The sequence below is a fragment of the Oculina patagonica genome, chromosome 9 (genome assembly GCF_052425735.1).
Source record: "Oculina patagonica isolate OP01 chromosome 9, crgOcupat, whole genome shotgun sequence".
Taxonomy (NCBI): Eukaryota; Metazoa; Cnidaria; class Anthozoa; order Scleractinia; family Oculinidae; genus Oculina; species Oculina patagonica.
This window is the reverse complement of record NC_135766.1, coordinates 11,267,002-11,293,568: the sequence shown is the minus strand read 5'-3', so window position 1 is coordinate 11,293,568 and position 26,567 is coordinate 11,267,002. Positions and strand designations below refer to the sequence as shown.

The following is a 26,567-nucleotide window of genomic DNA, read 5'->3' as shown; positions in this document are numbered from 1 at the left end:
TAAGTGACTTCCAATTTGTCGTCAGCTCAAGGCTGACAACCAAAGAATGAAAGTTGATCTGCTGTTGGGCCCCAGAAACCCAGAAAATGCCTTTATCAAGATTCTGTTTTCAAACATTTTCCCAGGAGAATGGCTCTGGACCCCCTGGAAGTGTCAGGCAAAGGCCCATAATTTGAATGGGTCACTGGACCCAACACTGTATTTAAATTTAATGTCTCTGGACAGGGAGCTACTGCACTTAAAACCTTAGCAAGTTTGTTTGGTTTTTGTAGCACTGAACATTTGTTGTTTCCACTCATCTTTTAGGAGAAGTATGAAGAGGCTGTAAATGATTCAACAGAATGTAAGAATAATATTAATATTATAATAATTATATAGTTACATGTGTGTAAAATAATGCTAATCAATGGGCAACTGTGGTGAGTTGCAAGGACCGCAATTCCAGTTATCGGGTAAAGTTGTCCCGAATTTTGATCAAAGGAAACAAAGTTTAGTTCCAGTTTGCGGGGGTTTTCGAGTTTAAGTTACCCATGGCAAGTAAAAATGACTGAATAGTGGGCCCGGGGTCAAATCCAAGGGAAATGGAAGTTAGTTTGAGTTAGCGGGGTGTTCGAGTTATCTGAGTTCGAGTGACTGGGGTTCTACTCTAAAGAATCTATTATAAGTGGTTTACAATTAATATTAAAAATTAATTATAAATAAATATTTTTTTCTTTGTTTCTGTGTTTTATTTTCTAATAGCATTGAAGATTTTACCAAATGATTCAAAGGCATTGTTCAGGAGATGCCAGGGACAGGAAAAACTTGGCAAACTGGAGGGCGCATTCCGAGACGCTCGCACACTGATTCACATCGAGCCTAAGGTACTGATTGATGCGGAAATTGATTGTATTAACAATATGTTATAAAAGAGGTCTCTGATACCTTTGACTACAAAGGAAAATTGTAAAGGAATTAAAAACCCTCCAACTAAAGGCAGTGTGGGAGGCGCGGTGGCCTAATGGTTAGCCCGCTCGACTCCGAGTCGAACGGCCTGGGTTCGAGGCCTGGCCGGGGCGCTGCGTTGTGTTCTTGGGCAAGACACTTTTAATTACTCTCACAGTGCCTCTTTCCACCCAGGTGTACAAATGGGTACCGGCGAATTTACTGCTGGGGGGGATAACCCTGCGATGGACTAGCATCCCATCCAGGGGGGAGTAGCAATACTCCTAGTCGCTTAATGCTACGGAAACCGGGATAAGTTCCGGCTGTATGAGCCTCATGGCTCGGATGCAGACTTTACCTACCTTACCAACTAAAGGCAGTACTTGTAAGCAACTTAGCAATTTTACATAATTTATACATGTACAGTATGGGGATTCTTAAAAAAGTTTTTACACAGGACCCCAAACAATTGAAAGTAGAAGGTTGCAGAACTCTTCTACTTTTTCAAACAAATTTTATAAACTGATTTCGAAATAATTTCAGACTGTCAATGAAACTAATTGCACCATCCACGTTTTCTAGCATAGATTTTAAACTATGACAACAAAGAGCTGCACATGGATAAAATCTGTACACTGTAAAATTAAAATGTTTATTATTTCAGTTGTAAGTGACCAGTGCGCATGTCAAGTTCTTTCAGTTATTAATTTGGAGTCTGTAATTATTTTGACACGTTTAATGCTATACATGTATGTGACCCATAACAAGGCAATAAGTTGAACTTAGTTTAAATGTCAAGAAAATTGCAAATTTTTTAGTTCTTTCAAAAACTAACGACATTGAGTTTCTTTTTTTAAAAGCCTTCAATCATTAGATAGGTGGCATAATAGAGGATGTGGATTTAATTTTATTTGATATTTATTTTTTTAACTACAAATTTGCAGAACACTGCTGTGCAGGAGACTCTTAAAAGGCTTGGTGCACAGCTACAAGCAAAGGTAAGTTGCTGCAGCAGCAGCTTTCAACTCTAAATTCTGATTCAGAAGTTGATCCCAACTAATGATTGTGTTTTTTTGCTGCCTTTCTTCAAAATTATGGTGACAGCCAACAAACCTTGATTGAAATCTTCCAGCCACAACAGCCAGCCAGACATATATGACTTTTGAACCAATTTAACTGTACTTCTTTTTCCAGAGACGCCCACTTACAAATAGATGGTTGACAGCAGTAAAAAATAGCCTACGTATACAGCTGTATGCAATGCATGTAACGTGCACAGTAATTAATGGTGTTTATTTCAATTGTCAAAAAGGTGTTTGACTTGCAAATTATACAGACATGTAGTAGAAGCATATTAGGATTTTGTGGCGTTGTATGTGAAATACTGCAATGTAGATAAATCTACTGTACAAAGATGTGAATTAATTAAGTTAAACATATATTACAGGTTGTATTTGGTCCTTCGTAAAATTTTAAATCATTGTAGATGCCAAGAATTTATTCACTTATTAAAAAGTAATTTAAAAAGTGTTTAATATAAACAGTTTACTTGACTGTGCTTTTATTGCCTGTTGTAAATCTGGGAATTTTTTGAATTGTAGACTGACAGATGTCGTACCACTGATGGTCTTGTAGATGAGATGTTTACTTCCCTGTTTAATAAGGAGGATAACGAAGAGAAGAGAACACAAGTAAGAGCTAATAGCCTTATAAAATAATATCGTTTTTCACACTGTAATCAGAGTAAAAGCTTATTAAAACAATCTTGATATTAACAGATGATACAACTGAGAACTCTGCAGTTCAAAATGACTACTTAAGACCATAAAAAAGCTAACAGAAAGTATAAATTAATTTATGTGGTTTTATTTTTACTCTTGGTACAATTTGGTATTTTCCTAAGCGGGTGAAAATTGATACATTTGTATTCACAGACTGATACAAATTGAGGGTTGATAAATTGTTTTGCTTTATAACGTACCGGGGTATCATAATATTAATGACTATCCTGCAATGTCCATAGCAGTAGTACTGAGGTCCTGCCAGGGGGGTCCTGTGTCGCTTGTCTAAATTTAAAAATGTGCGTGTCACTCTTTTATCAAACTTGGCATCTCTGTCCGTAGTGAAATTGAAGGAAAATTACTTGTCCTTGACAGAATTCGAGTTTCACCAAAAGGATTGTCGCTTGTTGCAATTTTATTTAATTTATGTGCTGTCGCTACTTTTTGGGCCATGTCCCTTGTCGGAATTTACCCTGGCAGGGCCTCAGTACAACATGGTACCACTTGGCCTATTGGCAGCATACTGAATAAGCCCTTTGTAGGACCCAATCACACGGTACAAAATCAGCCATGCTGGGCTGCAAAAAATGCAGTGGGACGTTCAGAACAAAGCGACTCGCACAAGTCAAGCTTCACCTTCCTTTGTATTGGATGTCCCGCTACCTAACTTGCAGCCCAGCATGTCTGACTTTGTACCGTGTGACTGGGTCCTGTAAAGGACTTATTTTTGCACAATGGACAATGTTTGATTATCATACCCATGTGTACTGTACAAGAACTGTCAAGATAGACCATGTACTATACATACTAGGTACATGATTTTGGGTATTGTAATAAAAGCAGGACATTCTTAGTAAATGTTGTTTCTTTTCATTTGTTTCTAGGCAGTTAAGAATCTTGTGATTTTAGCCAATGATGAGCCAGGAGCTCAGAGGATTTTCAGAGGAGGTCAGTACTTAGCCTGAGAGTTGAATATTTTTTTCTGTTGACCAAGAGTAGGCAACCTGTCTGGCCCCACAAGTCACACTGTTTTCCATAAGACGGCAGGCAACATTGAATTTACCGTGTAATGATTGCAAAATTATTACAAGACAAAACTGTTTATTTTATGAATGTGTTGAGTAGAATTTGATCAGAAGGAAGAGTTGTCATGGTAACTCTATGTGCTGAGTAGAAATTGATCAGAGGTGTGGATTGTCCTGACGTTTGCTATTTGTGTTACACTCCTCATCAGACAAATGTCAGTCCTTAATTGTGTTGTGGGATTGTAAGGCCTCTCTAGCCTCTTTCCAGTGGGAGTGGTCTTGTGCTGCATCCAGGATGAATTGTATTGAAAGTAAAAATTTAATTTAATAAATTAACTAACTATTAAATAAAGTTATATTTATTATGTATTGTGATCTATCTGTAATGAAATATTATTGGTTAAAGCTAGTTTAAAATAAGCCCTGACTGAAGGTAATTAAAATTATTTAAAGTATGACAAAGTGTGCAAGGGAGGAAGAAAGAGTACAGGAGGTGTGTGTAGATAGATAGATAGTAACTTTATTTATACACGGTAAATTCATCAGAAATACAATAATTATTATAATTATAAAACTAGTGGTAATAAATACAATACTTAAAACTAAACAATACTAATCTATACTAACATACTTTGCTTCACATGAATGCCGTGTGCAATAAAAAGTAAAAAGCTAGTTCGTGACTAAGAAAAATGATGTTGGCAACCAATTCGAAAACCATTGAGAGTTTGTGCTTGCCGCAAATCAGATGGTAAGCTGTTCCAAAGCACCGCACCTTGGTGTGTGTGTTTGGTTAACAATACCTTTAATATGAGGATTTGCCCTCTGGAATTGTTGTCAACTGTTTGTTCTCATCAAGACTCTTTTTGCAGGTGAATTACCCAGAGTGGTGTCCCTGTTAAACAGTGGATCAGATGAACAAACTGTGGCAATGTTGAAAGTCCTCAAAGGAATATGCACCAACTCAAAGCTAAGGGTAACTAATAAAGCTTTAATTGTATGCAGTTATGTAAAACTTGCTACATTTTAAGAGGCCAGATTTTGATTGATTAATTTCTGATCTGATCAATTGATTGATTTTGTCCGGCCTGGCTGGGGCACTATGTTGTGTTCTTGGGCAAGACACTTTACTCTCATAGTGCCTCTCTACACCCACACAGGTGAATTTTTTTAATAGGTACCGGCAAATTTAATGCTGAGGTGTAACCCTGTGATGGACTACAGTGTAGTATCATATCCAGGGGGAGTAGAAATACTTCTAATTGCTTCATGCTATGGAAACCAGGATAAGTTCTGGCTTGAAGGGCCACAAGGCTCGCATGCAGACTTAACCTTTCATTTCTTTATTAAGGAACACTTGTTGCCTAATTAAGTTATTGTTCTGGACTCCAGATCTGGTCTGAGTTTGAGCCTTAGTTATCATGTTACATTGTTGCATTATCATTATCATCATCATCATCATCATCATCATCATCATCATGCATCATCATCATCATCATCATCAGTATCATTTAGTTCTTGTTGCGTCACTGGATGCATAAGGTCTTAGTGGGTTGTTGCACATGACACTTAATTTTCCTTGTGGAGAGAAGCAATGCAATCTTGATGTTTAAGACATGAACATAGCACAAATATTATGACAACAATTTAATATTCTTACTCATATAAAATTTACATTCATTTATCTTTTTTAGACATTGTCTGTGCTGAAAGAAGTTACTTTGCCAAGGCTGTTAGCTCTTATAGAATCAGTGAGTATTTTCCTATCTTGTAACACTGACTGCCACTGATGGTAAATAAATTATATCAAATGCCTTTTTTTACCATCAGCCAGTAAATGAAGTAGCAACAGCAGCTGTCTTAGTTCCTCAGCAAGCTCTGGATTCACTTGTGCCAAAGCCACCTGACAAGAAAAACAACAAAGAACAAGAACCACCGAAGGAACTCGGTAATCATGCTTCCACAGTTAAACTGTTTTTATTGCCCTAAGCCCTGGTCAGTACGAAAGATAGAAATTGTGTTTTTGGAATGCGCAAAAGCAATCCCAAGTAAATTTAATTTAAAAAATCTGTTTTATGGATAAACACAAATGTCATGGTATACGTAATTGATTTGTAAAATTAATTAAGGCTGTTGTAGACTGCAAGCCATCACCATTTAGTCTTTTCCTCAGATCCAACACATGAGTGCAAATTATTTTTGATACAAATCTGACTCTGATTGGACGATGATAAATGCTTTCTTTTTTTGCCTTAGGAGTTAGAAGAACTAAGGGAACAAAAGAGACTGGGCACTCACAGTCCATATTATTGCAAAGTAAATTTTGTCAGAGATGTAAAAACAATATTGCTGTTTATAAGTTATTCAGTGGACACAAAGAGGGGCTGGTTGTGCTTTTCATCTCCTAAATCATTTTCAGCTAATATTTTAACACTGTTTTATTCATAAATTCAGTCCTGAATATGCAATGCAATATAAATTCATGTAATTGTGGGAGGGCATAATCAAGGGTGCCAGGTACATGTACATCTAATTGGTAGCATGTAAAACTATGTAAAATCTTCCAGCCAGACTTCCTTTTTTGGCTATCAAAGCTCAAAGCAGTGTTTTTTTAAATGTTCTTATTCCATGTACACTAAAGTTGATAATCATATTATTTCTTTAGAAAACAAGGAGGAAGTTCAAGGTGTTATAACAGTGCTCATGGATGCTGTTATGAGTGAAAAGTGAGTCTGAGATTAAATTTTACAAGTCCTTGTACCCTTTCACTTCCCTAGTTACATGTACCAGTGATCTTTGTACTCTTTCATGCCCCTAGCAACATGTACCACTGTTTTTGTGAAGTCCTTGTGCCCTTCCTTGTCCCTATAGCAACATGTACCAGTGATATTATTTTGTACTCTTCAATGCCCCTAGCAACATGTACCACTCAGTGACGTATTTTGAAGTCCTTGTACCCTTCCTTGTCCCTAGCAATACATGTATGTATGTACCAGTGATTTTTGTACTCTTCCACTTCCCTAGCAACATGTACCGCTGACCTTTATTGAAGTCCTTGAGCTTGTACCCTTGTCCCTAGCAACATGTACCAGTTATCTTTGTACTCTTCCAAATCCCTAGCAACATGTACCACTGATCTGTTTTGAAGTCCTTGTACCCTTCCTTGTCCCTAACAATGTGTACCAGTAATATTTTTACTCTTCCACGCCCCTAGCAACATGAACCACTGATCCATTTTGAAGTCCTTGTACCCTTCCTTGTCCTATAGCTAGCAAGGTGTACATGTACCATTGATCTTTGTACTCTTACACACCCCTAGCAAAATGAACCACTGAATGGATTTAATCTGAAATCTTTGTCCTTTTTGTCCCTAGCAACATGTACCAGTGATATTTGTACTCTTTCACACCCCTAGCAACATGTACCACTGATCTATTCTTAAGTCCTAATGATCCCTTCCATGTCCTAACAACATGTACCATTGTACTCTTCCACATCCCGCAACATGTACCACTGTTTCTATTTTTCTTAAAATTCATAATTTCTCTTCAACCCTACAACATGTACATAATGTATCACTGACTACTTTAAAGCCCTTGTACCCTATCATTCCACTGGCATCATACATACTGTACACCTGTAACATTTCTTATTTGCTTTAATTTGTATTTTGTTGTCCTTCTATCCTTAGAGTTGGTGTGGAAGCTCGTGACGCAGTCATTGATGTTCTTATTAAAGTTATTCCCAAAAACAAGCTGGCTGTTGAACTTTTTGTAAAAGTTGGAGGTACATAATTATACACAAGATGAAACAATAAAAATAAATAATTATAATAATTAGCAATTATTGGATGAGGCTGAGTATGATATGAAGAATGTAGATCTCGGAGTGTTATCTGCCTCAGCCTTCGGCTTTGGCGGATAACACCCTCCGAGATCTGCATAATTCTTCATATCATATGAAAGGCGAATTCAATAATTGTTTTATTATTCATTCAAAATATTTCCAGAGCTCTAAATTCACAAAATGAATTTAATAGGGTTCTTACAGTAGGCAAAGTAGACAAATACAACACAACGTTCGCTTTTAAATTTGATTTAAACTTCAAAAACTTGGTTACCTTCATTAAATTTCTTGTCCTTTATAATGTTGATATTTAGAACTTGCTTGAAGTGTCTATTGAAGCTAAATCTGATGACACAAAGCGATGTTTTCGAGTACAGGTTTCCATCGTTCTTGCTTACTTTGATGTAGAGTTTTCGTAAAACCGCTCCAAGTCCTCCGCTGTGGCTGGATCAGGGATCTTTTCCTCTCAAGATACGCTTTCAAAATCGATCGACTCCCCTTCGTTGCTATTTCAGTTTTTCTTTTTTTTATTCTTTAAAATTTTTCCTTTTCTATGCTAATTTATGCTTTCGCTTTAACCTCTCCGCAGCAAAGCCATTCAGTTGCGTGATGTCGGCGGTTCCTGGGAACGAGGTTGGGATCTGTTAATCAAACTTGGGAACGAGGTTGCGTCCATTAATTTTTGATATTGGAATTTCTTCCAAATTTGGTTGGCGCTAGCCGGTTAGCTGGAATTAACCGGGGATCGAAAGCCAATCAGAAACAGAGAAATATTTTGAATGAATAATTATAATAATAATTATTTGTCATAATTGTAAACTTAAGACCTAAAAATTTGAGCACACTTAATAGCACTTTATAATTCTTGATTACCACAATTCATAATTCATTTGATCTGCAACATTTTTTTGAAGGGAACAAAATTGTATTTTTTTTTTTTATCAAAAAGAAGGAACTCTTCAAATGATCGAAACAAAAGATTGTTTGTTGCATAATTATGTACATCAAGTACATGAAAGAAAGAAAGAAGTTGCATGTGAAAAATTAATGTCAATCACCCCATATAACTAGTGGCTGCATCCCATAATTTCAGATGCCACGTCATAATGTTTGTGTGCTGTACAAAATTTGTGTAAACTACTGTTCTCGTGTTATCTCAACAAACAAAGTACATGTACATGATAGTCTTGTGCTTACACACATACTTACATGTTTGTGAGCTCCCGGTACATGAAACTTGGCCAGCATGACAACTAGTCTTGATGTAATGCAGAGTAATATTAACCGTGATTACAGTAATACACATAGGTAACTAGTATAACCTGCGATCAGGCTTTCTTTTTTCGCGGCGGAGCGAAGGCAAAAAGGAAAGCCTGATACAATTACTTGTCAAGTCGTCTGCGCCCCCTAATTAGAATATCTGTCAACGTCGTCGAGGATGTCGGCGATGCCATCAGATAAGCGTGATTAGCGCCTTCAAATTATATTTTTTATACTCTCACAAACATGTGTTTGAATTACCCTTTTTGAACGAGCTGTTCGGATGGTTTTTAAAATTTGTTTTCTGCAAAGGCTAATTTTGTGTAAGGCTCAGGTCAGACATTTCAAGGCCGTAGTTTTCGTCCCTGGCACGATCGTCTGGCGTCTTTGGTGGTGTGATGTAATACTCTTTGACACCATTGGTGGTAGATCACGCTCTTGCCGAATCCCGGCGGAAGCACCGCCAAACATCTTTTCTTTCACAAACTATTCGTCGAATACACTCCCTTTGTTCGTCTTTAAATGTTTTATGAACAAAACTCTTGAGAGATTTTCTTAGAGCTAGAAGAACTCGCTTCATTTCGCTCAACACCCGCCATGATAACGTTCATCTACGCGCGATATTTTTGGTCCGGAAATTAGACTTGAACTCAATTAGCCAATCAGGATAGAGTTCTAATGTTGCCTTTTGTTTCCTGACCAATCAGAAAAAAGTCCAGATTCTGGACTTTTTACAGACGACTCGACAAGTAATTGTATCAGGCGTTCATTTTTCCGTTGACCCCTCCGCCGCGAGAAAAATAATGCCTGATTGCAGGTTAAGGTAACTAAAGTTATAACAATAAGCAGTTATGGTAATTGCTAGTCCCACTTCATGTACATTTTTGTCTATCAAACTAAAAGCAATGTTTCAGCTGCCCTGGCTGCCAGAAGGTGTTTTCTATGAAGCTGCTATCAGAAAGGCGATTGCGGTTTTGCCATTCACAGATAGCCCCTTAACAGACAAAAAATCCCTCGCGCATCTAGGGAATGTTTCAACTGCGGAGTACTTATTACAATTTGGTAACAAGGGCCGGCAAGTTTGGTTAAACACCAAAGTCACTTCATTGCACTTTGTTCAAATATTAGTTATTAACACAATTGATCCCTGCTTTCCACAGGTGTCCTTAAGCTTATGGTTGTTGCAGCTTGCACTGCTCCGCTGGAGCCTGAGGATAAGGAACCTCTTTCTGTGTCAAATAACACCCGTATGCACATTTCTGTGGCACTGGCCAAAATGGTGGACTCTTTTGGGTGAGTTTAATGTAATGTACTGTAGCTACCCCCGGCCCTGGTATATACAGTGCAGACCATGTAATTTGATGGAACAGCTTATTTCATCTCTAGAGGCCATGATGTTATTTTACAGGTAAACAGTGTAAACAGGAGGAATCGTGATCTCAAGTAAACCTTGATTTTACCTATTGTAATTATAATCTAGTATAATCTACATAACTGTATTGATTAGCTTGTAAAACAAATTAAAGACAAAAAGAAAAACAACAAAAAACAAACAAACAAAATTAATAGAAAGCATTCCCTTGCACCATGCTTGCGTAAACTAAAACTCAGGTCAGACGAGAGGTCATGATTGTTGTTGCTGACCAAAATGAGAGGCTCAGAGGACAAGAGTGGAGACAACTAGCAATCAAGATAATGGCATGTGTTTTTTTTTTCACTTTAAGCTATCATCATAAAGAAAAGGAACCACTGATGGAGGATGCGACAGCAGCTATCAGGTGTGTACACATATGGCAAAATAAATCTGGAAACAGTTTTGAACACCCAAAAAAACAAATAAATTTATTGAGCCAAATAATAAACTTTTTTTTTTTTTTTTTTTTATTTATTTTCATATTATTTAAAAAAAATTTTTTTGCGTGTCCTTGGGGTTTAAAAGTCCGTTCCTCTTAGAGAGGTGCCGCTAAAATTTTGTAACACGGAAAAAAAAAAAATGGAGGCGTTATAGAGGTGTCCGTTAAGAGAAGTTAGTAGACGTCTGTCGCTCATTGATACATTTGACAGTGCTGATGTTAGCAATATACAGAATAATTGTAAAAAAAAAACAAAAACAAAAAGAAAAAAAAAAACAAGTAAGACGCACTAGCTCGATCACCACAAGTCTGCACTGTGCATTACGTCAAAATGGTTCAACTCCCTCTGTTCCCAATTACTTGTGACAGGCTGAAGATGGTTGCATTATGCACACGCATGCATACATGTGTGTTTTGTTGTTAGCTTCTGTCTGTATAAAAAGAACAACAGGCATTTAAATCTAATTAAATGTGTTTTTTTCAGTCAGTACCTCACTCAAAGTAGTCCAGAAGCACACATTCAGGGAGCCACAGCTTTGAGTTGTCTTTTCCAGGTTGGTTTACCGTGAGTTGAAAGTCATGTTACTTAATTTGTTTCCAATTTTAGCTCCAGGGTAACACTGTGGCATAATCCGAAGAATACTGGATTCTAAATTGAGTTCTGATTTGAAAGAAGGGATGAATCTGGAGAAAACTGTTGAAACAGCAAGAGAACCAAAAACAAACACATGTACCATGTCTTGAACCCTTCCACATCTCTAGCAACATGATATCCTTGCACTCATGCAAACATCAAGATTGCAACATTGGCCCCTGATCCATTCTGAAGTCCTTGTACCGCAATCCTTGTTCAAAGCAACATGTACCAGTGATCTTTGTACTCATCTGAACACCCATAGCAACGTGTACCACTGCATCCATTCTCAAATCACTGTACTCTCCATCCCTCAAACATACTGACCTAGCATAAACAAAGTTAATAAAAATAAATAAAAAGAGTTCACAGATCAAAGCTGAGCCTAATAACTTCCTTCACACACTTGAGGGACACCTAAGGTTTGATCAGTGATTTAACTCTACAGAAATCCTTGAAGTGTAGGTAATTGTTGTTGCTCGGTTTTGAATTTGCAAGAGCAAGTACCAAGCAATCCGAGGCACTAATCCTCTCACCATCTCACCTCAACAACATGGTTCTATGAAACCGATAGTGTGAGCACCCAAGGTGCCTTACCATTTGAACAACCAGTGCTAGTGCAGGCATAGATATTTCAAGATAATTTATAAGCTATAACAAAACACGTAATGGCTGGCCCCAGCAAGTTCATTACTATTACTAATTGTAATTGTTATTTTTCTGTCTAGGGAGTACAGGAAGCAGCTGCTACAGTTCTGGGAAATGAAGAATTCTTGGGAAAAATTCTTGCACTCGCTGAAAGAAAAGACCGTGTGTCACAGGTCTGAATTTTTTTTTTCATTCTTTACTTGAATTATGTCTTGATATGTCACTTTTCATTATTATTCAATTTGTGGACTACAAAAAAAAGAAGAAAAAACACGCAAAACGAGAACAAATTAATATCTCAACATATTTATACTATGGAAAAACAGTTAAACGGGTTTGAAATTCGTCTTGACCGCCTAAATAATTCAAAAACGCCTTAACGGTGGAAAATCAACATTTTGGGAAAAGAAAACGTTGGATCATAAATCTCTTATAAGGCATTTTTTATTAGTGTGTATTATTGCTGTATATTTTTGCTTGTCATTTGTATTTGACTTACCCACCCTACAGGCTCGCCAAAATACTACATGACACTTGAAAACATACGAGCTACTACACAATAAAATGTCTAATAACAAGATAAAACCGGGGGTTTTTTTGAATAAAAAAAAAAAAGGGGGGGGAGTAAATTTTTTTTTAAAAAAAAAAAAAAAAAGGAGAAAAAAAAAAAAAAAAATATTATATAAAAAAAAAAAAAAAAAAAAAAAACCCCAAAAAACCCGCGCGGCGACTTTTTCTATCGGCGAATAAAAAAAAGTGGGAGAACCAAACAGATTCGCGGATTTCCAATAGAACACGGCTGAGTTTCTACTAATAAGTTATATAGTATACAGGTATAGATTACATGGTTCCTCGTTACCCTGGCACCAAATAAACAGCCCATTATGTGTGTAGAGGTTTGACTGTGCTGTTTTTATTTACAGATTGTTGCATCTGAAACACTGGCCCTGGGAGCATCTGAAAAGAAACTAAGCACAGTACTCAACGTGCGGGTAAATCGTTATTATCTATACAATCATGACAAGATAAAGATAAAATTACAAAATTATGACTATAATTATAACAATAAAAAAATGCATTTTTAATATAAAAATTACAATAAGTAAGCATACTACTAAGAAGTATACAGGCACAAAAATCTAATGGAAGGCGGAGCAATTGAGTAGTATTTTTTTATACACGTATTTGGCATGTACATGTAAATCTCAAGAGTTGTATATTACTGTTTATTTGTAGGCCCTTCCTGTTTTAAAGGATTTATACCATTTAAAGGATGACAGCATACGAGTTAGAGCCTTAGTGGTAAGTCATATTACCTGACGTGTGTGGTTATAAATTCCAGAACTTTATTATTACTCAGACCTGTTTTCGGTTATTGGAGTTTTGAAACGGATGACATTTGTGTAAACTAGAAAAAAGTTGCCCCGACTTTTGACTTAGAAGTTTGTCTCACTTTGCATGGAAATGCCTTTTATAATGCTTGGACGTCATTCTTGTTTGTTATGTGACTGTGATTTTGATGATAAATAACTATTGCTCTGCCAATTTGAAATGTAGAGCTTATCACTACAAAAAAAAAAAAAAAAAAAAAAAATATATAAAAAAAAAATTTAAAAAGCCACTATAAAAAAATTTTTTTTTTTTTTTTTTTTTTTTTTTTTTTTTTATAAAATTTTTTTATTCATCCTTCCAATTTTTAATTCATTACGAACATCAGAAGTCGTTTTATTTTAACGTTTATTTCCGATAATTTACGGCCGCCATTAAACAACCTTGTTCCAAGGCTTGGTTGCGAATAGGGAGAAAATGACGTAAAGGCTCCAAAATACCTCATGGGTTGAAATAAGTATAACAACATGTATTGAAAATCACGCTAAAAGCAACAAAAACTTTGGACTTGTTTTTCGTGCAATTTTCTATGCTGATTGTTATTCTAATTTCAACCCGTGAGGTATTTTGGAGCCTTTGACGTCATTTTCTCCTTATTTGCAACCAAGCCTTGGAACAAGGTTGTTTAATGGCGGCCGTAAATTTTCTGGAATAAATGTTTTAATAAACGACTTTTGATGTTCGTAATATTAGATTGAAATTTGGCAAGGTGAGTAAGAAAGTCTAATTATTCACGACAATGTAAAAAAATAAATATCAAAAATTTGATCATAGTGGCACTTTAACTGCTGGGCGTTTTGTTGTTTTAGGGTCTTTGCAAACTTGGCACCACTGGAGGGGGAACTGTTAATGACCAAACATTTGCAGAAGGGGCCACATTAAAGCTGTATAAATCAGTACGAAGGTGAATGCATAAATTAATGAAAGATAAAACTATTTGCGCTGTTCAGTTTAACTAGTTAATTATCTAGTAGTGTAGGGGTGCGGTGGCCTGATGGTTCACACACTGGATTCTGAATCAAGCAGTCTGGGGTCAAGCCCTGGCCGGGGTAACTGTGTTGTGTGTTTTTTTTAAGTTATTTTTTGTTGTTAATGCAGTTTGCTCAAAACATACATACATTTCTACTTAAAGACAAAAAAAAAAAACTAAATAAAATCACACAACAAAGCAAAAAAATTCAACAAAACGGTACATCTGCCACAAAAAAACGAAATAAGACATTTAAAAGTACTATTCCTCATTTTGCTTGTCTCAGACTTAAGGTGATCAATTTTGGCAAGAAAGAGCGAATGATGGCTTGATGAGTTTTTGCGACATTAATAGATAGTCTTTTACCTACCTACTTGGGCAAGACACTTTACTCTCACAGTGTCTCTCTCGACCCAGGTGTATAAATGGGTACCGGCGAATTTAATGCTGGGATTAACCCTGCGATGGACCAACATCCCATCCAGGGAGGACGAGTCATAGTTGATTTTGGTTTTACTTCTGATTGGTTGAGGAAGTGGCAATAGTTTTTTAAGCCCATCTAGGCGTAGTAATGTAAAACAAAAGCAAATGCGAATTACTTTCGACACTCGAGTGAAAGTTGCTCTATTGCATGGTATTCTTTAATTTTTATATTGAGGGGGGATATTTTGCCAAGAAGGTGGAGCTAATGTAGTATTTTTGTTATCTTATTTACTTGTAGTTTCTTGATAAAATCCAAGAAAGAGATGGAGCTGCGCAAATGGGCAGCAGAAGGACTGTCGTTCCTTACTATGGAAGCTGATGTTAAGGTATGCAGACTAACCACTAAAAACCCTGTAATCCCAGAGTCGGACCTTGTGTCTGTTAGTGTTGTTCTAACAACTAAGACTAGAGGGAATCAGAAACATTAGGTTATCCTAACTATGCTCTTTATCAAAGAACTAGTGTCTTTCTTTTCTTCTGTGAATGAGTCCTAGTTTGTGACTATTTTTACCTGTTGCAAAGTATGTGTACTTTACCGTGGCGCTGTCTATTTTCCTGACTTTTTAGCCTGTCAATGAAACCCTTTTGTGTGACCACACAAATGAAAGCTATTGGTCAAGCAGTTCTTTTATTTGGTACTATTCTTTTATGCTGAAAGAAGTGGTTCTTCAAATGAAGTCAACTTTTTTACCTATTCTATCTTATGGACAATAGGTTACATCTTGACATTCCAAAGTAGCTTTGGATGCACGTGGCAAAGCTGAGTGGATCAGCACACTGTTAAAAATTATCAAAAAATGTTTGTTTGCATAAAGGTCGATCTCCTACTTAATAAATTATCTCGGAGCGATTTCTCCAAACTAACTGTAATTAGTAGAAACTCAGCTGTGTTCTATGGATCCGCGTCTTTGCTCCCACTGTTTCTTTCGCCGATGCGTGCGCTCGCGCGTACCCTGCGGATCTTGATTTTTGTCTCGCTGGGCCCCTTTAGGATCTCCTCGTTCTTTGGCGATGTCACGCTGCGCCGGCTCATCTCGGGCTGTGGGTTAAGTAGAGCACATGCACCTAACACAAAACAGGAAATTATTTCTCAAATTCTCCTTTGTTAGGAAACATTTCTTGAAGACCAGCAGGCTCTGAGATCACTCATGGAACTAGCAAAGGTATATTTATTGTTAAGAAAGAAAGTAACATTCATTGTTTTGTATTGTATAATGGGAGTGTGTATTTACAGCATTGGTCATGCAGTTTTATTTTCGTCCCTCCCCCCTCCCCCCCCCCTTCCTCCTCTCTCTGTCTTTGCTCACTCCCTAGGCCTCCCTACATTTCTCCTCTCCTTCTCTCCCTAGCTCTTTCCTTATAAATTATTAGTCAATTAACTGACTGATTGGTTAATTAATTAACCGATTGACTATCTAAATTACCCCAACCTGCTCCCGTCTGGCCTCGTAGCTCAGTCGGTAGGGCGTCGGAAAATCTAGTCCGGAGGTCGTTAGCCTGCGTTGCAGACGACAAAACCCCGGGGTTTTGTTCGTCTGCAACGCAGGCTAGAGGTCGTGAGTTCAAATCTCACTTGGGTCAAGATTTTCTTGATCCTGTGGGAACCCTCCCAAAACTCCTTTTAAAGGGTGTAAACCCAGGGGGCTTTGGCGTATCGGCAGTGTTGCCTACTACCGGCACACCAGAATACTCAGAAATGTTAATTAATTGCTAATTAATTAATTGTTTGTTTGTTAGGCTAAGGATGGTTCTTTGCTGTATGGAGTATGTCAGACGCTGGTCAACCTGTCAAACACGTTTGATAAACCAGACATTCCTGATGAAATGAAACAACTTGGAGAATTTGCCAAGGTCAAACTGCCAGAATTCTCTGAAAAGGTGAGATAATAGTCATTTAGAATGATATAAGCTGCCCCCAAACCGTGTGATTTTTAACCAAGCAGTAATCAGAAAAGTGGAAATACTTAAATGAATGTGCATGAAGAGTACCCCCCAACTTACAGTCTTGCAGTGTTTTTTTCTTGTAATTTCCCAGAACATTTCTAGTATCTGTTTATGCACTTGAGCGGAGGGTGGCACTCTGAGTAAAGTAAAGTAAATACACACAATGACCGTAACCAAGGGTCAAAGTAGATCTGGAGCCCAGTGTACTTAACATTAAGTCACTGAACCTCATGACTATAGTCTTAATTGAAAAATTGTTACAAGAAAAGTCTCTCTCTCTCTTAGTTCCTTGCCCCCGGGTGGGGGATAGCGTCGGACATCAATGCTCGCCATCTGTCCCTATTCTTGGCCACAGCTGCTGCTGCGGCACACGATTTTAGTCCCAGCTCAGCGCGTTCCTTCTCTACTGTTCTTCACTATGTTTCTCTTGGCCGTCCTCTACTTCTTTTCCCGCTTGGTGCCCAGGATAGTGCCACGAGTGGGTTTACAAGAAAAGTACTACCTCGTAAATCAGGGGATGACAATGTGCTCTGTGTTCACTGCTCAACACTGCTCGCTTGCTCGTTCGTTGGATAAAAATAATGAACGGACGAACAAGCGAGGTGCGTTGTTAGACACTTGTGTAGTACGTCACCAATTACAAAATTGCACATCGGCTCAGCGTTTTATGTTTACATCACTTTAAACTCTCCAGTCACTAACAATAAATTGATCCTTCTATGTTTTTTTTTACAGGATAGTGAAGAGTATGTCAAAAAGAGGATCAGGAAACTTGTTGAAGTAAATGAGATAGAATTGGTTTTGAGTTTTTGCGGGGTTTTTTAGCCGGCAAAGGTGACAACTTTTCCCAAGTGCGACCCATACCTCGTATACTCTTGACTTATTATACTTCTGTTAATCAACAGGAGGGTGTCATATCGGCACTTGTCAACCTGTCCGACACAGAGAGTGACACCAGCAGAGAGATGATATCAAGGTAATTGTTATGTTAACTTCTCAACCGATGTGGTTCAAGGGGGTCTGGTAACAATTCTCCCAAGGTCCCACATGAGTGGCTCGCCACTTATTTAAGGAGAAAATTCCAGGGAATTGCTTTGCGCATCCTTGCTGCGCATACGTTTTCGAGTCATTTAGCGCGCGTACGAGCGCGCGCGCACACAGAACACTACAAGATTCCCTTCAGCCTACGCTCGGTAGGGAAAGAAATGGTCGTTTTCTCTTAAACGAGCACGGTGACCCCCATTTTTTAATGCATTATTTTAATGTCATATGGTTGTCTACAATATAACGCGATTTAAAGAAAAGTTTAAAATTCTACATAAAGATATTTTAATTTTAATGCCGTAAAAAACACGTTTTTAGGTAGTGCCGTTAACGTGCACACAAAGCAAAATCTTTAATTTCTTTCGTTATCTTAATTCCTGTACAATAAGAATAGTTTTTAATATAAGATCAAAGTCCTTTTGTTGAAATAGACTAATACTTTAATACAAAAATGATTTTTTTCTACAAAAAATAGTTCCCCATTCGAATTACTAGGGTTCCTAATATCTACCTCGCGGGTCGTATATTTACTATAATACCCATCCATTTTACACAAAAACTAGCGCGGTGACCCCCATTTTTTATTTCATTTTTTTAATGCTCATAACATAATTGTAACCTGGACCAAGTTTCAGAAAATTTTTAATACTCCTTCTATTTCAGTGGAATCACCTTAAAGAAGAAAATTACAAACAACAGAAACAATGTCCCTAGCTTTCAAAACAATATAAACTTGGTACCCTAAAGGACCAGTAGAATAAGAAGCTTACGAAAGCTGCTACACGACTATGACTTGTTCAAGTTCAGTGCTTTCTGGTGATTTTCAGACAACGTTCCCAAATAAATCCACATGTATGTCGTAGGTAAGCTTAAAGCCAGTAATGTAATAACGGTTTAACTTTGTGGGAAACTACTCGGCCGGTAAAAGAAACCAAGTAAGAGCCGAGAAAGAATTAGGATGGAGAAGATTAAAACGGATCTATTAACTGAAATAAAAAAAAGGATACTCGTATCTTTTATAAGTTTGCTTCGTGTTTGAATTTATTCCTTTCCTGAGTACGTTTATTATAGTTTTGATAAAATACCCAAGACCAGACTCCGTAAATTTATGAAAAAAAAAAGAAAACATTTATGGCTTTGTTTAACGTTTTACCGCAGTAGTATTATCGGTTATCGTGGTAATTGCATGTACCCATTTCAGTTGTGTGTTTTGTTTGGTGGCAGAGTTTTCATGGGGATCACAAGTGAGCAGGAGCACAGAGGAACTACCGTGCAACAGGGTGGAGTAAAGGTAAGAAATCTTCCAACTTTAGTCACTTGAAATCACGAAAGGAAAATCTACTGTAAAAAAATCAATTTATGTCAGTGCTGGTTTTTGTATGTTTGTCACATTTACACAACTTTAGTTAAGCGGCCTTCACACGACAAGCTAAAGTTTGCAAACTCATGTTAAACTCAAGTTGGTGTGTGCGAACGACACAAAAATAGTAGGCAAACAGTTGTCGACAACAGTTGACCAACTTCTATTTGCCGTTGTTGTCGTCATTCACACACACACCAACTTGAGTTTGCCAACACGAGTTGTCCATTTGTTTGTCGTGTGAAGGCCGCTTTAGAGTGACCTACCGCACTTTATCTTACCAAAAGAAGTGAGACCGTGCCCCGAACGTAGCAACCCAGCGATAGTTGCGATAGGTAAAGATGAATGTAGCTAGTATGATTTCTGTTCCAAACTTTATAGTGCGTAGTTTGTATGTCTCATAATGCTTTGTGTTTCGGGTGTTTTTAGGCATTGATGTCTCTTGCTGCTCAAAACACGGAAAAAGGAGGCGACTTTGCTGCACAGTCCGTGGCTAAGATTGCTATCACCATGAACCCTGAAGTGGCATTTCCTGGACAAAGGGTGAGGACCAATACAAGGGCCTAAAACTGTGCCACAGTGATGCAAAAATAACCATCCAGATCATGCCTTATGCATGGGAACGTCATATGCTCAAAATTCACCACCAAGCTTCGTTTACGCGAATTATTCTTAATCATCTACCACCTTTATGCAGTATTTACCCGGGTTTTCACTTGTGTGTTCTTTCCATATTTGCTGATTTGGGAATTCGTTCATGATAAAATTTACAAAGCGAGGCTTGATGATGAAACTATTCGGTCTGAAGACTGCAAGAAGTGTATAGAATCACAAAGCATTTGCATGTTTTCTGCATTTGCAAGGGTTCCAGTAAAATAACGTCAAGTAGATGTCATGATGGTTTGAGTAACAACAAACAAACAAACAAACAAACAACAAAGCTGTTTTCCATAGCATAGACGCTTTCGGCTACAAACCCTCAATCCTGGACAAAACTGTCAAGATAGCGGCACAGCAATAAATAAAGGTGTAGCGTGCCTCCTCCCCCCCCTCCCCCCTAAAATAAATGTTGTCTGCGCTTGTTTCTATAAAAAAATACCGTAGAATTCCGGTTATAAGCCCTGGGCTTATACAACTTCGTAAGGGGTTTTGAGTGGGCTTATGCGGGGGGCTTTTCCGGGGGGCTATGCGTGACGTTTCAACGGCCACGGGAGTGTTGTGGAATATTTTTAGTAAACACATAATAAGCAACATTAGCTCTATGCGTCTGTCATCTGGTAGAGGGGGGCTTTTCCGGGGGGCTTTATCGGATGTATTTTTTGTTTCAGGATGATGGGCCTTCCGGGGGGCTTTAGCGGGGGGCTTATACCGGAATTCACGGTATTTCACAAGAGTACATATCTTGCAGGGTTAACTTGTGTTGTGTGCGTTTTTTCCTTGACAGTCGTTCGGCCTGATTCGTCCCTTGCTGATGTTATTGCATCCTTCTAAAACAGTAAGCTTAGTATTAACAAATTTGTAACTGCAAAGTGACCTTGTAAATCCATCGAATTTCAATTTTGAGGCATCTTTATATGTAAAAAAAGTGCATGACCGCTATAAACAACATTAATTACATTTTACAAACTTGATGTGCATAGAATTCTTAAAAAATATCACGTTTTCTGAACTGTTTCATAGATGACTTTCATACGTTATCTGAAATTTGCAATGCCTTGTGTTTCGTCTGTTTTAGTGTAGGCTGAGAAAGAGAAAGGGCGAGAGAAAGGGCGAGCGAAGCGAGCGTAGGTTAACATTACGAGGGGATTGGTAAAGGTTGGGCTAGTGTCCAGTTCTCCCGCGACGATTTTCGCGTGTTCAACTATCGAAAAAAAATTCAAGAAAATAGAGAGCTATGAACAGTCTACTACTGTAAGTGTAATGGGTTATTTAATTTATGGTGGTTTACCTTTGTGCCCTGGCAGGCCTTGCAACAGTTTGAATCTCTAATGGCGCTCACGAACTTAGCTCAAATGAACGACGAAGTCAGGTGAGGTGATGCAGTAAAGCGAACATGCGCGCTGTACCATTACAATGTGAAAATCTGTCCAGCATACCTTTAAATCGTGCTCAAAAGTAGCCTTTCCCACGTGTACAGCTATTTTAAGTAACGTTGCCAGATGAAAGCTTAAAGACAAGACTGAAAGGTAGTATGGGTAGAAAAGAGAGAGCTGTTGCACGTGCTGAATACTAATTAACAATTAGACTCGGGGGCGTCCGGGCGCGCCGGTTGACTGCTCTGCGGGGGGCGTTTGTGACTCTGGTGGTCATTCGTGCACTTGGGACTAGACGCTTGGCTCTGCGCGCGGCTGTTTTCTCCGGCAGCTGGGCCGGCGTGTGGCGGGGGCGGCCCCGTCCGGTGGGGGCGGCTCCTGACGATCTACAGATCGCTGGATTATTGAGGTTGATTGATAATTCAGCGAAGACTCGCGCGCGCTCCGGGCCTTCTCGATCGGTGGCACCTGTGTAGCCAATCAGATCGCGCGATCTGTAGGTCAGTGTGGTTTGCCGGCGTGACAGTGGGGAACATCAGATTGCGGATTTCCAATGAACACAGCTGAGTTTCTACTAATGAGAGATAACGGCAAACACGAGTTTGCACGTTTTCTATCTCTTCAGACATGTGGTAACAAGGTACATTTAGCCACGCTGAATTTTAAAAGAAATTTCAAAACTCAAAGCCACGTGGCAATGAAAGAAAAGCTACAAGAAAAAAGGAGGAAAAACCAATTCTTCTCGTGCAAAAATACCAACTTGTACATTTATTCTAGACAAACATACAAAATTCCAGTGAATACCCAGACCACCATTCGGTCTTGTCGCGTAGGCTTTCAGCTTTGGTCCGAAAACGTCAATTGAAATAGCTGAACATTCCTTTCTTTTAGTTAAAAAGGTGAATTTTCAACGCCAAAATACAAATTTTTCCTGAGCTATGTCACTGATGAAGTGTTCGTAGTACCTATTCAGCCATGAAAGCTCTCTTCAAACTCAGCACTAGCATACTGCAAAAATAAAAACCTCTTAAATAACAAGCAACTACAACTAGTGCTTCTGTGAAATTTTAACCAATGATTTCGTGTGTGTGTTTTCAGGCGACATATTATGAAGGAGAAAGGGTTCCCTTTGATCGAGAGTCTGATGTTTGATGAACATGATATGGTCAAAAGAGCGGCTACTGAATGCATGTGTAACATGGTTCTTTGTGAGGAGGTATGAATGCTGTCAGGCTTCGCTCGTACTTTCGTGGACTGTTTAAATATTAAAGGAACTCTGTCACGGTATTTTAGCCCAATTTGGACTAGGAAAATGGCCACCAAATTGAGCGAAATATAAAAATAACCACTCAAAACAGCGAAAAACATTTCAACAACACAGCAAGGTAAGTAACAGAAGGTAGGAAAAAAATAAAACGGATTGCGATATGGGTTTTTGAAATATTGCGAGGCCGAACAGTTTCCAAAGATAATCCCATTTGTTTGTAACTTTTAATTATAACGCCCGGTAGTCATATTTGTTTCTAGTGAAGCTGTCGTTTTGTCATTTAGGTCTATAAAAGAAATTTCTTTGCTAACATTATGTTTCACAGCGAGTAATTTGCGAATCTTAGTAAAAAAAACATATTCACCGAAGTGGCGGCGTAGCTATGACAAAGTCCCTTTAACGGTGCTACGTGTATGCACATTTTTGGTCTAAACTCTCCTGAAATTAGTGGTAGGCAACTTAACCCATAAAAAAACATTGTCTTTGAACATCAAAAGGACGATATAACCTTGATTTGCGGATAGAAATCAAGCTACGCGCTATAAATATCGATTTTTTTGAAGACGCGCGGAAACAACTTAAAAAATTAAGCATTGCTTTTTCAAGTTGTGCTACAAGCATCCGATTTCATCCAAACCATGTTAACAGTTAACAGTTTCACTGTGCTCTAATATAGCAATTTTTAATAAACATGGACTATTATTTTTAAGTGTCCTGCAACACACCAATGAAGTTTTGGCTTTCAAAAATGTGGTAAAACTGTTAGAAACTGCAATACGAAAAGGCCAGTGAATGCATATGTGACATGGTACTTTATGAAGAGGTGAGAATGCTGTTAGCTGTCACTCCTACTCCCGACTGTGTAAAGGCGAGAAACGTATTTCGCTTTTCAAATGTGAAACGCTTAAAAACTTCAATGAGAAGTTACCTTGATGATTATTGAAGTTCTCCCAACTGATACCACAACAAATCTATAGGGCTCAGTGATAAGAATTTAAAGTCTTATGACTTTTATCTAACTGCGCACTGACAACACCTCTCTGGATGCCTAATACACGTGTTACTTTACTGCTTTTTTTCCGAACCTTAGGTATTTAAGATGTACGAGAAAGAAGACGCGCCAACAGAGCGAGTGAAGTTATTGACTCTGTTGTCAGGCGAGGAGGATTTTGAGCTATCACGGTAAGAAATTCATAACTCTGCTTGGGATATTATCAGTGAAATTCACATTGTTTGTTTGGATGCTACTGGTTATCATTGTAGTAAGCTTCCAGATTTAATTAAGGCGGAAACCTCTCAGATAAGCAAGAACGCCATAATAAGACCCTATGGAGTTGAGGCAATTTTGGACAACTGCAAATTACAGCATAAAGTCCTGGCCAAACGAAGACGCAAGTAGACGCAATTTTTCAGCTGAATTGCAGCGCGCGCAGCGTTGTAAATTTGCGAGTCCGTTTTGCCAGGTAACCCAGGTCTGTAGGGAAGTTCAACTTGCGACTGCTTACGTCCACTTGCGTTACCATTTGGCCAGGGCTTAACATACCCGTGTATGCAACAACAATTCTTGACACGCTAGGTAGTTGTACTCAAACCAAGCATCACTGACTTTGTGTCTTATAAATGGTTCACGCTAAACATGCGCCAAAAGTTGCAGTTCATTTTGATAATTTTCAATGATTTTTTTTTTTTTGTTCTTTTTTTTTTTTTTTCTTTTTTTTTTTTTTTCCCCCCCCCCCCGTTTCCCCCCGAAAAAAATTTTTTTTAACCCAAAAAAAAAAAAAAAAAAAAAAATTTTTTTATAAAAAGCCGGGGGGGGGGGATAATTTTTTGTCCCATATGCGGCGCTTATCGAGGCCGGCGCTTATCGGGGGCGGCGCTTATTCGAGTAAATACGGTATTTGCACTTGACATTTTATTAAGCATCTGAGTGCGTTCATCGAGTTGTTGATGATTTAGATGGTGCGGATTTACTAGCAATGTTAGAATCGAGTAAATGGACGTATCTTGAACACGACTGTTTTACTTGGATAGTAATGTTTTTCTAATAGTTCGTTACCACTGTAGAACACTGAAGAGCTAATTGCAGTTGTTTCTCTCCATTAGAGCGGCTTCTGGAGCACTAGCTGTCCTCTCATCCAGTGAGAAAGTTTGTAATCAGATCATAAAGGTAGAGTTTTTCAAGACATTTAGTCATTCGTTTGCTACGTAATTGACTTTCAATTTATTTATTTTTGTTAAACTTCAAGTAACAAGGGTGGGTGGGAGGGTACTAGGCTCAAACATCTTTCGGGAGAGGAGCAGGGAGAGAATGTATCTTCTGTCGATTGAGTGACATGAATAAGTCAGAAATTACTACTCTGACGGCACGATTGAAAGGCATGTTGTCATGGGATGGTCACGGACTATTTAGGTGTTTGGCGGAAGATTTCGGCAATTCTTGCTTGGTCCTCAATAAACTTTTCACATTGAATGTCTCGTGTTAGTGTAGTTAGCATGAAGGTTTGTTAGGAAGAAATATTTTTCTTAGTGAAAGAGTTACAGAATCACGGCCGCTATATTGCGGCGGGGATTACTGTAGTGGGTTCTTATTATTGGAAGGAATTTTGTGTTTAATAAAATTCTCCCATCTAGACTAGTGTCACAAGAAATGTTTAGAGACCAGTGAGGAGAATTTTAAATCTAACTGCGCACTGATAACACTTTACCTTTGAGTTAATATTTGGAAGGGATATTGCGTCTGGAAAATTTTAGATTAGTAAAAGCTGGAATACCACGCAAGAGAACTCTCTTAACCGACAAGATGATATAAAACACAAAACGTGTTTGTAATACATGTACTGTAATGACATACAACAGAAAACAAAGTTATTAATGAGAAACTAAGTCTTTCATATTAGGGCTGGGGGTTATTATGGAAATAACTTTTTTTTAAAATTTTGAAGTGCTTATTTTTGTGTGGACGTATAAGAGGAATTGAATGGTTTTAAAAATGTCTTGCTTGTTCCATTTTGATTGGCAGGTGTCATCGTACTTGGATATCCAAAAGCAACTGTTGGTGTCTGAGAAAAAGGAACTGAGACACAGGTAACCCTGGTGATCCTTCTGGTTCCTTTTATGGCTGTTTGATGGACAGGGTGGAGTCAGTGCTTTCATATGGGGCGGTGTCCATAACGAGAATCAACAAGATAAACCAAAATCCCTTCCCAAAAACTAACACAAATTCCAATTCCAATTCCAAATTCCAATTCCACCCCTTTAAAACAAAAAACAGTCATTGAATATGTCACTGCAAACTTTTTCGTTTTTTGTATTGTATTTTGTATTTTTTTTTTATATTGCTTCTGCCTCTTGTTGGAATGTTGCACTTCTCAGGCTGCCCTAACAGTTGAGAGGTACCCTTTTATACACCTAATTGCAAGGAGGTACTGTGACAGTGAAGTTTTTTGCCCAAAAACACAACACAATGACACCCCGGGGAAAAACTTGCTTGATGGAGGTCTTTATAGTCCTGCAGTCTATTTTTGTTTTCTATTGCGTAACTATGTTGATTATAGAATAGTTTCAAAAAGCTCAATGTAACTGAATCAACTTAGAAACATAGCGGAAACAGTTTGTCTACTAGCCAATGTTAAATATTTTCACGTCGCAATGATATCTTTACAAAATTTCTGATAGAATGTGAAGAGCGACAGGTTTTCTCCGATGGTTTTCTCCTTCTTTACAAATTATACAGGTTTTTCTCTTCATTTGGTAATTTTATGGTTAACTTTGATGTTTTTTTTGTCTATGGTACAGAGGAGCTCATATTGCTGCCAACATGATTGCCTCCAACAAGGAAATAGCAACCAAGGTATGTTTTAGTCCAGTTGCCTGATAGTGAGCTAGCGAGACAGCGATTACAAGAGACAGTGATTGGCAGACTGATTAATTGATTTCTTGCTTTCTTCCTTGCTTGCTTGCTTGACTGATTGATTGATCGGTCGTACGCTTGTCTGACTAACTGAGAGATGAAATGAACGCTTCAACGATTGCATGACAGTCATTGATTAACTTAGTGACAGATTACAAGATTGACTGATTGGTCGGTTGATTGATTGATTGGTTTA

General features: G+C 38.1%; 1 protein-coding gene across 1 annotated transcript in view; it reads left to right on the top strand.

The window, feature by feature from the left end:
• LOC144665667 (protein unc-45 homolog B-like) overlaps window positions 1–25,549 on the top strand; it is a 28,998-nt gene extending 3,449 nt beyond the window's left edge. Inside the window, exons 3-32 of the mRNA XM_078526948.1 lie at window positions 307–343; window positions 742–863; window positions 1,869–1,922; window positions 2,526–2,615; window positions 3,590–3,653; window positions 4,603–4,706; window positions 5,425–5,481; window positions 5,561–5,678; window positions 6,396–6,456; window positions 7,422–7,516; window positions 9,997–10,129; window positions 10,561–10,614; window positions 11,174–11,243; window positions 12,052–12,144; window positions 12,895–12,963; window positions 13,208–13,273; window positions 14,170–14,264; window positions 15,052–15,139; window positions 15,923–15,976; window positions 16,551–16,691; window positions 17,493–17,537; window positions 17,663–17,733; window positions 19,026–19,092; window positions 19,591–19,704; window positions 20,606–20,656; window positions 21,126–21,190; window positions 22,293–22,410; window positions 23,552–23,643; window positions 24,565–24,628; window positions 25,481–25,549. Of these exons, the coding sequence (XP_078383074.1) occupies window positions 307–343; window positions 742–863; window positions 1,869–1,922; window positions 2,526–2,615; window positions 3,590–3,653; window positions 4,603–4,706; window positions 5,425–5,481; window positions 5,561–5,678; window positions 6,396–6,456; window positions 7,422–7,516; window positions 9,997–10,129; window positions 10,561–10,614; window positions 11,174–11,243; window positions 12,052–12,144; window positions 12,895–12,963; window positions 13,208–13,273; window positions 14,170–14,264; window positions 15,052–15,139; window positions 15,923–15,976; window positions 16,551–16,691; window positions 17,493–17,537; window positions 17,663–17,733; window positions 19,026–19,092; window positions 19,591–19,704; window positions 20,606–20,656; window positions 21,126–21,190; window positions 22,293–22,410; window positions 23,552–23,643; window positions 24,565–24,628; window positions 25,481–25,549 (2,421 nt within the window). The remainder of the gene's footprint in view (window positions 1–306; window positions 344–741; window positions 864–1,868; window positions 1,923–2,525; window positions 2,616–3,589; window positions 3,654–4,602; window positions 4,707–5,424; window positions 5,482–5,560; window positions 5,679–6,395; window positions 6,457–7,421; window positions 7,517–9,996; window positions 10,130–10,560; window positions 10,615–11,173; window positions 11,244–12,051; window positions 12,145–12,894; window positions 12,964–13,207; window positions 13,274–14,169; window positions 14,265–15,051; window positions 15,140–15,922; window positions 15,977–16,550; window positions 16,692–17,492; window positions 17,538–17,662; window positions 17,734–19,025; window positions 19,093–19,590; window positions 19,705–20,605; window positions 20,657–21,125; window positions 21,191–22,292; window positions 22,411–23,551; window positions 23,644–24,564; window positions 24,629–25,480) is intronic.
• The last annotated feature ends 1,018 nt before the right edge of the window (window positions 25,550–26,567 follow it).